This window comes from Myotis nattereri (assembly GCF_964212035.1).
Source record: "Myotis nattereri genome assembly, chromosome: 5".
NCBI classification, from domain to species: Eukaryota; Metazoa; Chordata; class Mammalia; order Chiroptera; family Vespertilionidae; genus Myotis; species Myotis nattereri.
Window position 1 is genome coordinate 88,933,797 of NC_138080.1, and position 12,509 is coordinate 88,946,305.

The window sequence follows — 12,509 nt, forward strand, 5'->3', positions numbered from 1 at the left end:
AGCCCCAGAGACACCTGTCATGGGCCAGATCGCCTTCCATACCCATGCTCCCCACTGTACTTCCAGAAGCCCCTGAGATTCTTATCAGCCTTAGCATCCTTTCTACCAAGAACTTCCTCCTGCAGCTCCTTGGGGGAAAAGAAGGAACTGATTGTTCTAAGTTTTCTTGTGGCCTCCTGGTTTTCTCCACTGGGAGAGGTGACTCTGGGGGTGGAGTTGTCAGGGGAAACAAAAGAAAAAAGAAGGGAAAAAACAGGAGCTGTTTCCAATGAGGTCGTAAGCCATGACCTAACTAATTCCACAGCCATGAAGTCAATTGATCCGCCACCTGCACACCTCAGAACAGCCTGTACCCTGGCCTTGCCTGCCCTCCAGGCCCGGCATTGTTTGATGTGATGAATTTTCATGAAGCCTGATGGAAAAAGAACCCTTCCCCACCTCTCACCTCTACCACCATTTCCACCCACTCACCCTGCTTCTCCACAGGAGTGGGCTCCAGGGCCTCCAGCTCTACCTCACACCGAGTTTTAAAAGTTTAGGCTCATCGTGAGCCCTGAAGGAAGCTCTCCTTCTCCCTGGACTCACAGGATGGTAGTCAAAAGAAGAGCTCAGGTCATTTTACATATAAATAAACTGAGGCCCCAGACAAGAGAGGGCCAAGTTCATTGTCACCCAGAGAGTTAGTGGCAGGGCAAGACCAAAGCCCAGGGGGCCTGTCTCCCAGACCACTATGCCTCCTGCTGTGCTGCGCTGACCCCCTGGTGCTGTGACATCTGGGCTGCCCTCCTCACTCACCCTGGCCCTGCAAGCCTGCCTCTGGCCTGCAAGGTGAACAAACACTTGCGAAATATTTCTGGCATCCACCCGGAACTCGCTCCTATTTTAACCTGGCTGCTTTTGCAGAACAACTTTCCTTATTCAAGATGGGGTGGTATTTGCTGAGGTGATGTCACCCTGTCCAAGCCAGGTCCTCACACTTACAGGCTTGGAAACTCTGTCTCATTGGTTTCCCCACTATTGGCCACACTTGAGAAAGTTGACTCATGCGAATAAAATCCTCAGGAAACCAATGTAGAAAACCAGAGTGCCTGTTCATTAACGTAAACAAGAGCTGTAACTCCCCATTGTTCTAGTGCACGATATTCTAACCAGCCACTTCTCTCCCAAAGGCAGTCTATGTAGAAAGTCAAACGATCAGACAGCTGCTTGGTGAATGCACTCAGAAGAAGGGAGCTGGTCTGAGGGTTTGAATGGACTCTCCAGAGGCCTCTGATTGCTGACCAGCCCCTTCCTGGATGTCCCATTCTTGCTTTATTATTTTTTAAATATATTTTTATTGATCGCAGAGAGGAAGGGAGAGGGAAAGAGAGACAGAAACATTAATGATAAGAGAGAATCACTGGTTGGATACCCCTCCCCACCTCCCCGCATGCCCCTCACTGGGGACTGAGCTTACAACCTAGGCATGTGCCCTTGACCAGAATGGAACCTGGGACTCTTCAGTCCACAGGCCGATGCTCTATCCACTGAGCCAAACCAGCCAGGGCCCATCCTTGCTTTAGCTGGATCAATACACTCAGCAGTTCTGGCGGCCCTGAGAGCCATTCGATCTCTTGGAAGAAACTTTGCCTCTTTCTGCTCTGGCCATTATTGAGTTGATTTCATAACTCCACTCTTGAGGAAATCTCATTTCCCACCTTCCTAAGTCCTTTCAGGGAAGACAGTCACATGTGATTCAGTTGTTCAGACACCTATGATTATATCCACCTGCTCTTCTATTCTCTGTTGTATACATCTTCATGTTGTCCACAAGGATATCCCAAAAGACCTGATGAAATGCCTCATAAAATCATGTTGCCTCTCTATTCAAAAGCTACCAAGATAATTGATCATTTTTACAACTGAGTAATGGAGAATCATTAACATCTTCTCTCTACTTTTGTATATGTCTATGTTTTTTGAAAAAAAAACTGCTTTAAGTTTTTAAAAACTAATGGAAAAACCATTCCTAGCTTCTTAGTATAGCACAAAGCTAGACCTGGGCCCTCCTCCAACTGGAGGAGGTAGTACTACAATATTTCCATGTAGTACGACCCTCCAATCCCTGAAAACACCACTCCTTCCCCAGCCCTATCTCCACACAAATATCACTTGCAACTTCCTACCTCTATGCCAGTGGTTCTCAACCTTCTGGCCCTTTAAATACAGTTCCTCATGTTGTGACCCAATCATAAAATTATTTTCATTGCTACTTCATAACTGTAATGTTGCTACTGTTATGAATTATAATGTAAATATCTGATATGCAGGATGGTCTTAGGCGACCCCTGTGAAAGGGTCGTTTGACCGCCAAAGGGGTCAAGACCCACAGGTTGAGAACCGCTGCTCTATGCTTTAGCTTATTCTGTTCTTCAAAGTTCAACTTACGTGCTGCCTCCTCCAAGAAGCCTCCCCTGATCCTTCCCGCACTGGTAGTGTTCCCTTGTCCTCCCCACTCACAGAATGTTCTACCTACACCAGCCGATGGCCTGTCACCATGATTTATGTTCAATACGATCTTCGCTCTGCACGCATTATTGCTCTTCACAGTGTGGGGATTGTGTTTACCATTCATGCCCGGGAACAGATGCACCCTTTTTGGCTATGATGAGGACAGATTATAATCTTCAAATCATCCATCCCACTGCCATCGTAAATTGAGTCCAGTTTGGGATTCGAGTGCATGGTCCCAATACCTAAAACACCTAGCCCAGAGTCATGCTGGTAGGAAGTGCCCCAGAAATTTATAGCTGAATGATTCTTTATCAAATTCATGATACATCAGCTATGTAGCATAGCGTGAGCCACATGGCCATAAATTTTCATCCATATTGAGATGATTGTACAACATCAGTGGTCTCAGTTGGCATGCACCAGAATCAGCTGGGGAGTGTGTTAAAAAGCAGATCCCAGGCCCAGGCCTAGGAAGTCTGATTCAGGCCCAGGCATCTGCATTTTAAAAAGCCCGATAGGTGATTCTGATGTGAGTGGTCTTCAGCCCATACTTTAAGGAACACTGGCCCCAAAGACCCATGAGTCTGATGTGCCACCATTCTTGGTCACTCATGACCAAATCAGACACTGGCTTTGTCTCCAACCAGACCCTCATGCTTGCAGACCTTCCCTGGACTCAAACTGCTCTTATTTCCCTCCTCATTTCCTCAAGTGTGTGGCTGTGGCCTGGCCCAGTCGGGCTTCTTCTTCAAGAACCAGGAGTACATCTGCACCCAGGACTACCAGCAGCTCTATGGCACCCGCTGCGACAGCTGCCGGGACTTCATCACCGGCGAGGTCATCTCTGCCCTGGGCCGCACCTACCACCCCAAGTGCTTCGTGTGCAGCTTGTGCAGGTGAGCGGGTGGCCGGCGGAGGCCGGATCCTCTGCTGAGCCCCCAGGGAAGGAAGAAACGGTCTTTCCCAGACAGTTCTGGGGCTTCCTGGGCTTTAGGCTGGGCACTTGGGTTTCTAGAATCTCAGGGGCGGAAGGATCTGACAGCCCAGTGGTTTTCAAACCTTTTAACAGCTGAACCCTTTCTGTCAAATGTGATCTAATGTAAAACACTACTTTGTCCTGCAATGAAGGCATAGTGAGGACCTGGGCCCCCACACTCACCCTCTCATTTCCCATCAAAAGGCTCAAAGGAACCACTGAGTTCCTTAGCCTCAGTACTCAGTTTGGAAGCCGTGCATCTGGCCCGCTCCCACACCTCAGCCACCTGTGCTACAGGGATAGCTGTGTATAGCCTTCCTCCAGGATCCTGGCAAGTGACCCCACTCCCTAAGCCTCAGCTTCTCCAGCAGTAAAATGGGCATCAAAACCATTCCAACCTCGTTGGGTTTTCATGAAGATCAATGAGATGAGGCACCCAAAGACCTTCACTCAGTGACTGATACATAATTGTGTCTGCTTTTATTATTATTTTCATTATCATAATGATAATCATCTAGCCTCAGAATATCTGATAGGTGAAGGAAATCTCACTCCTTCCCACTCCCAGCATCCCAATTACTTGTTAACTTAGTAAGCGTACATTAAGGATCCACTGTATGCCAAGTACCACATTAAGGAGATAAACAAAAACTCAATCCTGCCCATAAATACATTATAATGAAATGAACTGTTCTGATTAAGTTATAAGTAAAACATGATTTGTTGTGATTAAGTTATAAGTAAAACATGATATATATATATATATATATATATATATATATATATATATATATATGCATTTTTAAACTGGAAAAGGAGTTTGTAGATTAATTATCCTCCCCATAAAATAACCACTTGTTACTGATAAGGGTTTTTTATTGAGACCAATGACAGTGTGAAAGAAGTGAAATTCATTCATCCTCTATCTCTTAAAACCTGGGCCCTGGGTTCTGGATTCCCAGACCCATCAGAGGTTAGCACAGTAGGGACCATACAGTATAAAATTTTGTCAAGCGCCATAGAGATGTGGTACCTCCCCAAGGTCATGCCATGTCCCTTTACCACGAGTCAATGCCTGAACTATGCAAATGCTGCTCCCCAACTCTTGCCCCCAAGACATCCTCCATCGTCCCACGCTGCTAACACAAGGGCAGTGGAGCCACTGGGAGCCTGTGTCAGGGGCTATGCTGAGTCTGTATCAACAAGTGTCCCAAACCAGGCGCAAGAGAAGCTGGGTGGTGGGATGGACAGTGCGGGGTTCTGGATGCAGTGTATACTTAGTTAGGGAGGACAGCCATGTACGAGCTAGAGAGCTCAGAGCTGCGGGACTCAAACGGCATAGATTAGAACTCAAACTGTGGGAGGAAAAGGTGGTTTGTGGACTTCTAAAGGTCCTGGATGGTAAACTCAGCAGCTGAATGAGTTCTCTTAGCCGTGCAGGGATAAATCAGGTTGCGGCGCAAACAGTCCCGGAAAGAAGGAACAAACTCGAGGAGGAGTTACTAACCACTTCATTCACCTGATGAGAAATGTATGCTCAATGAAGTGTCATGACTCTCCCCTTTTTGAAATCATGTAACTAGCCCAAGTGGGCCTCCAGTTCTGGCCCTGGCCCTGACCGAGTGGTTCAGTCAGCCTGGCCCTATGAACGGTGCTTGAATTGATCTGGTGGCTCTAGAGGGCAAGCTGTGTGTGTTACCAAAGAGCTCTGAGGACGCGTGTTGTCAGAGCACCAGTGGACACAGAATCCCTCCAGAGAAGAGGTATTGACTCCCTCCCTCGCCCCCTTGCAGGAAGCCTTTCCCCATTGGAGACAAAGTGACCTTCAGCGGGAAGGAGTGTGTGTGTCAGACGTGCTCCCAGTCCATGACCAGCAGTAAACCCATCAAGATCCGTGGACCAAGCCGTGAGTCCTCCCCACTGGGCACCTACCTCCCTGTCTCCCAGGGCTCCCCTGTCTCAGCTCCATTAATGGCTCCTGCAGGCCTGGAGAGACGTGCAGGAGGTTCCCACCCTGGAGGACTTCTGAATCATGACCCAGTTGGCATTTGGCCCAGACCAACAAGCTTCCCTAAGCACAAATGCAGGGAGAGCAGCTGCCTGACTATAAACAGTGATGGCCTGTGCCATCGGGTGGGCTTTTCTGGGATGAGCTGGGCTCCTGATCTTATCTCCCCTCTGCATCCACCTCCCAAGGGCACCACAACGGAGCTGACCAAGTGTTTTGCTGCCAGTGGTTCTCCATTTTCACAAGCCCCACTCAAAAGGAATTCTCAGACATGCCTTACAAAAGAGAACATGTGGGAGTGAACCACAAGGGCTGTGCTAGTGTCGCCTAGCGTGCGTTCCGTGCACCACTGCATCAGCGCCACTGCAGAACTGGGAAAAACACAGTTCCAGGCCCACTTTGGACTTATGGGAAGGAACCTAGAAATCTGCATTCTTAATAAGCATCCTGGGTGATTCATTCTCTGTTCAGAAGATTGAGGATCACCATCTAGGGATGAGGAGGACATCTGCCATGCTGTAGCAAACGTTATATTTTATCACTAAACCACAGACTGGGGGGAGGGGAACTAAGGATCAAGAGTTCCTTGGAACAGTCATTCTAATTTGTGGAGTGTCCATTCCACTCAAGTGTGTCTGGCAACTCACTGTTCCCAGACACCCTTGTCAGGCTGCTGACATATACATAGGGACCCGGCCCCCTGGGTCTCAGTAAACTACGCCAGGCTCCATTATTCTTTCATGCTACATGACACTTGCTGGCCTTGTCGGCAGAATCAATGAAAACCCATTAGCTTCCTGTGCTGCATCACTGTGCTGGTGTGGGGGGCTGTCAGCCATAGCACCAGCGGAGTCAGCATGCTAGGGCTACATCCTACTGAGGTGGGTGAGCACACAACACCCGAGTCAGCAGGGTCGGCTCCCAGGGGTTCCACTAGAGTCCTCCCAAGGTGGTGAGCTGGAGAGAAAGACCATGGGAAGGCTCCCTCCCTCACCCTTCCTTCCTTTCAGTCAAATTGGATCTGTTTGTAGGATGAACAGCTCTTCCCAAGAACAATTTGCTGCTCTGAGCAGGTTTCCATCTCAAGGTGACTGAGTGCACACCCTGTGATCTCTCATAACTCTTTGAAAGCATCATGCAGAAAGACAGCAAGGCCAGGACACTGAAATGCAGGACCATGGCCCTGCGACTAATGCTGCTGAAGTACCCGGAGGCCAGTGGAACCACTTGTGAGGCGGTAGAGAGAAGGGAGCTGGGAGTCAGGGGCCTGCCAGCCTTCTGCATGATGCAAAGCAGTTATGTAGCCTCCCTGGTGTTCAGTTTACCCAGCTTTGTAGAAAGCAAATGTATTAATGTATAGGAATCGGACTAACATACATCATAGTACATAAAGTGCTCCCTAATATAAAGTGAGGTATGTTGTCCACTGGGAGGTTTATTCTAGAAAGCACGTCAAAGGTCAACTGAGAAGATTCCTGAATCGATCGTTATTTCTCTCAGCTTGTGTTGTGTGTTACTGTGTGCCTCGGATCTCGGACAGGTGGGAGACTCCTCGCTGAGTGTGGGATTCTTGCCTGTGAGTGTATCCTCAAGGAGAGGCTACTCAGTGTCTCCGCCATAACTCTGCAGATCAGGAGGTAGAGGAAGGTGAGGAAGAATGGATAATGGAAAGCAAGTGAGCATATGGGCAGAACTCTGGGGGGAGTACCCAGGACTATGGCTCATCTCATTACTCACAAAGTAAAGACATCAATCTGTGCATCTACAGAACACATGTGTCATAGAAACGTTTTCTGCCCGAAGGTCGTCCCTGTCACTGCTGCAAATGACTAGAGGGAATGTTGGAAGGTCTGCTGAGTTCCCAAAGGAAAGAGAGAACCAAAACCAAATTCTAAAGAGCACTAAGATGAGGAAGGGATCGTGGAAAAGAAAAAGGAGGGAAAATGTGGTGTATTTTTCATCCAAAGGAATGTGAAGTTTTATATGGAGGGTGACTAAAGACTTTCTGGAAAAGTAGGAGTTATATCTAATGAAAATAAGTCAAGAAGAATACTCAGGAACTGTTAAGAGGGGAAAAATCATGTAACTTTCCATAGGAAGAAGAATGTTTCCTCACAGACTTCACTGACAGGAATCAGCAGCAGCAGTAGCGGCATTACCATCATCACCACATCACCATCACAACCATCACCACCATAACTACCAACACCATCACTACCACCATCACCTTCACCCCACCATCACCATCACAGCCATCATTATCCACCACAGTCACCACCACCATCACCACTATAACTATCAACACCATCACCACCACCATCACCACTGCTAACATTGATTGTTACTATTGTCCAGAAATACATTAAGTTTTCTTTTTTTAATGTTTTTATTGATTTCAGAGAGAGGAAGGGAGAAGGGGAGAAAGATAGAAACACCAATGATGAGAGAGAATCACTGATCGACTGCTTCCTGCACGTCCCCTACTGGGGATCGGGCCCGCAACCCGGGTATGTGCCCTGACCAGGAATCAAACCGTGACCTCCTGGTTCACGATCGATGCTCAACCACTGAACCACACCAGCCAGGCTACACTAAGGTTTCTATATATAATATCTCATTTAATCATTACAACTCTATGAGGGAGATAAGAGTAATTGTTTTATTGATGACAAAAATGAGACTCAAAGAGCATAAATAACTTACCCAAAATCACACAGATAGTAAGTGATGGAACTGGGATATGAGCCCAGAGATGTGGGATCTTTCCATAGGAAGAAGAAATGTTTCCTCACAGACTTCACTGACAGGAGTCAGCAGCAGTGGCGGCATTACCATGAAGGCTACTCCCTTAGCACCCTCTATCAAACACATGATTTGCTAATTTAGGAAGGGGGTCTGTGCCTGGATTAGTTGCCTAAAACAAGGTGGGAAGCTTGCTATGACTCACAAAACCCACTCATTTTTGCTGATCTAAGTGAAATGAATGAAGCAGTTAAAAAAAAAAAAAAACTAAAAATGTCTATCTGGGGTCTTTAGAGACCTCAATAAACCGAGGAATCTGAGAGGAACAGGTGGAGGCATCATACCTTCTGCCAGCTGAAGGTTGTAATTTTGGAATAGAGAGGAACATACGAGGAGTGGACAGCTGGCTTACAGAAACCAACTAGGGACAGGGTGTGGTTATGACATGAGACTTGTGGGCTCCTGGATCAGATGCCTGAATGAAAGGAGAAAGAAAGGCAAAAACTGTTCTGATAAATATGAAGCCAGAAAAATGGAGGGCCAGCAGTTTAACATGAAAAGAAAAACCACGTGGAAAAGGTATCCCAGAGTTCTCAGGGTCAGGAGGCCTTCCCTACAATAGGGATATTGCTTCTGGCCTCAGATCAGAGGTTAGAGAATGCAGAGAATATAGGATAAAGACATGAGAATGTGAAATAATAATCTGCAATCACATATTGGGCACATATGTGCCAAGCACTGGGCTAAGTCCTCACAGGCCTGATTTCAGTTCATCTTCACACCAAAGTTATAAGGAAAAGATTGAGATGAAGAAGCTGGGGCCTAGCAGTCACACAACTATTAAGTGGGAGAGCTGGGATTCTCCCCTCTGCCAGCCTCTTTCTCCTCACTCTCAACTCTCAGCCCAACCTCTAACCACTATACTACCACCTCCTAAATTTTAACTCAAGGTGCTCAGTTCATCCCAGGTAGGTCACTACAACTTAGAGAGATGGGAGTCATTACTAGAAGGTGTCCATGAAAGAATGCAGCTCTTCAAGTAAGTTTACGAGAGAGGTAGGGAATCGTGTTGTTGGCCAATAACATGCCCGGGTCCATGGACTCCACAAGTGAATTTGACAGTGGGTGACCATTTCAAGCAAGAAAAAGCAAAGTGTAAGAAATGAAGAATAAGCAGAAATTGTAGTTGCCTTTAAATATTTGAAGGAAGTGTCATGTGGGGGAAGAGGTAGATTATTCTTGGTTTCATAAAATAGGGCTGTCACAGGAGTTGAGTCCAGGCTCCATATAAACGAGGCAGTGCTGGTCATCTTGCTTGTCCAAAGGAAAGTCGACTTCCTCAAAGGGGTGAGCTGCCCACCCTTGCAGGTGGTTAAGCAGAGGATGGTACCCACTGTCAAGAATGCTGTAGGTTCCTGTATTGGGTGAAGCTGGGACCAAATGCTCTATGAACTCTGAGCCCCTCTGGAATTGTCTACCCTGCTGGAGAGGCCCCTGGAGACACAGGTGCAGTCTGTGTGGCCTAGAAAGCTAGACCAGATACCTGGACCCTCAGGTTCTTCTATGCCAAGCATGGGCAAGTCACTTCAGACTCCTGTCTGACTATAAACGTGGAGGGGGTGCCTAGCCTCTCTAAACTATTATGTTCTAAAGCCTGTGATTACTGGAATGGGGAGTTGGGGGTAGTTTATCCCAGGAGAACAAGAAGAAAAAAAATAAACCGCAGAATATTTTCCCAGACGCCATCTGAAATTCAGCCTGGGTCTTCAAGCCTCTTGCAATCAGAAATGTCCCTGCCCCTCGCCTGTGCTAAGTGATGTTAGAAAGATGCTGACAGCCAAGAGGCGGGTACTGTGGGAGCCGCCTCCTACAACACTTCATCAGGGCCCCGACCTGCCAAGCCTGCAGGGGCTCACCCACTTCCTGGACATGCAGACTCGTCATCTTCTCTCCCAGGACTGGCTCCCAGCTGGATGTGAGGGCCTCCAGCCAGGCTCTCCCAACGTGGGTGCAGTGTCTTTCTCCCCGCTGCTCCGAGGTGCACTTGTCTTGTGGAGCCAAAAGGGAGGCTTGTCCTCTAGTAAACTTTGCCTCGTGACCCTTTCCTCCTCCAGAGTGGGCCATCCGGTTGGCTAGGCCCCAATTCCCAGAATCTCCCAAGTACCTTGGACGCTGGCTCCATTTCCTGCCCCTCCCCAGACATTGGTTGAGCAACAGGCAGCTGCCGGGCGCCCCACATTCTGTGGCCCCAGTGCACGTTCCGGGGTGACGGGGACAGAGAGTGAGGGTACCTTTCTGGTTTGGGACAGTCTCATTAGACCAGTGGTTCTCAACCTTCCTAATGCCGCGACCCTTTAATTCAGTTCCTCATGTTGTGGTGACCCCCAATTTCATTGTTACAAATTGAACATAATTAAAGCATTGTGATTAATCGCAAAAACAATATGTAATTATATATGTGTTTTCCGATGGTCTTAGGCGACCCTTGTGAAAGGGTCTTTCAATCCCCAAAGGGGTCGTGACCCACAGGTTGAGAACCGCTGCATTAGACGTTTTCATCCTTGCTGCTTGGGGAGGCGAACGTTTGGTATAGGAGCACACTGGGGAGGGGCCAGGCATGGTAAATGCTATCCTTGCCTGGGTGCTGTAAGGCCCACTCATTTATTCTCAGGCTGAGCATGGTGCTAGGCGAGAGAATAGATTTAACCACAAAACACTGCCATTGGGCATAGAGCCTAAGGGTGAGAAAAAATAGGTTCTAAGCTTATCCCCTGGAGCAGTGCCTCTCAGACTTTACTGTGAGCCGAGGCCTTGATAAAATGCAGTAGGTCTGGGTGGGCCTTCGCTGCTGCCTGTGCAGCTCCCAGTAGTGCTGATGCTGCCGGTCCGGGTCATGGAGAGCAGCATGGGCTTGTTAGCTACCCGAGAGCAGGCCAGAAGCAGCGCAGGGCCCGCTCTGGATAAACAGTGGTCAGGACAGCAAGCAGGAACTTTCTGGAGGAACCCTGGGAAGCCTTTCTTTCTCCCTCCCACTGTGTCCAGAAGCCAGGGCTCCAGTGGCCTTTCCTCTCCCCCAGTGGAGCTCTGGTCGGTGCCAGGGCCAGGTGGGAGCTGCTGTGGGAAAACGTGCTCACAGAGGTGTCCTTGACCTGGGCTGAGATGATGGCAGCGCTCAAGGGGCCCGGGATGCTTTCCTCAGCAACGTCCTCTTGTGCTTGCAGACTGTGCCGGATGCAAGGAGGAGATCAAGCACGGCCAGTCGCTCCTGGCACTGGATAAGCAGTGGCACGTCAGCTGTTTCAAGTGCCAGACCTGCAGCGTCATCCTCACCGGGGAGTACATCAGCAAGTGGGTCTCTCCCCTCCCACCGGCTTCCTGGGCCTGGGCATCCTCCCTGGGCCAGGCTGCCCCATCCACCCTCGCCTGCATCTCTAGCATCATCTCCCTTGATTTCCATCCGGCTACCTCATCACAGCCTCAGACAGCATCTCACCCACCTTGAGCCTCCCACTGTTTCCTTTGCCTGAGATGCTCTTCTCCCTTCTTCACATGCTCCTTCCCTTCCCTTCCCTCTGGTCACAGGGGCCACCCTGTCCTCACACCATCTCTTACCACCTCTGGTCCCCCACTACTGGCCCTCATAGTGCTCTGTTTCCTTCATCCAGGCTAACACCATTTGCAATCACATACTTATCCATGGTAACTTCTCAGTAATGATAATTATACTTGCTACCATTAACTGAGTTTTTATTATGTACAAGGAACATATTAACTGCTATATATGGACTATTCCATTAAACCCCATAACTAGCATCATGAGGTATTTATCCCCGTTTTAAAAACTATGGAAACTGAGGCTCGGGGGAGTGAGTAACTTGCTCCAGCGGTAATATTTAATGTCTGTCCTCACGAGGGTGGGGACTTTTTTTATCCACTGCTGCCTTCAGCACAGTGCCCAACCCGTAATTAATAATCTAGTGGTTGAATGAGTTCAATTGAGATGAGAAGAGATGACTGATGGGCACACAAAGCCGTCAGGAGAGAGGGCCCAGCTCCTGGCGGCCTCACACTGCAGCACTAGACTAGACAAGCCACCTACTGACCACATTTATACTCGAGAACCTAAAAGGAATTATGCCACAGACGCTCGCAGCTTTGACACTCTGTGACCTGAACACTTCCGAGGTACCACTCCCTGGCCCGACGCTGGGACCTAGTGAGCATGTAAAGTGCAGCATACACGTTTCTGCTGTCAGGAAAGTTACAGTCTAACAGGGAGCTGAGCTATAC

At 48.5% G+C, this 12,509-nt stretch overlaps 1 protein-coding gene across 3 annotated transcripts in view; it reads left to right on the forward strand.

Moving 5' to 3' along the window:
• Positions 1-12,509, forward strand: part of ABLIM3 (actin binding LIM protein family member 3) — a 105,991-nt gene that overhangs the window by 47,558 nt on the left and 45,924 nt on the right. For all 3 annotated transcript variants that reach the window (XM_081091026.1, XM_081091027.1, XM_081091025.1), the window contains exons 4-6: positions 3,206-3,389; positions 5,263-5,375; positions 11,441-11,567. In XM_081091026.1, coding sequence (XP_080947152.1) covers positions 3,206-3,389; positions 5,263-5,375; positions 11,441-11,567 — 424 coding nt within the window. The remainder of the gene's footprint in view (positions 1-3,205; positions 3,390-5,262; positions 5,376-11,440; positions 11,568-12,509) is intronic.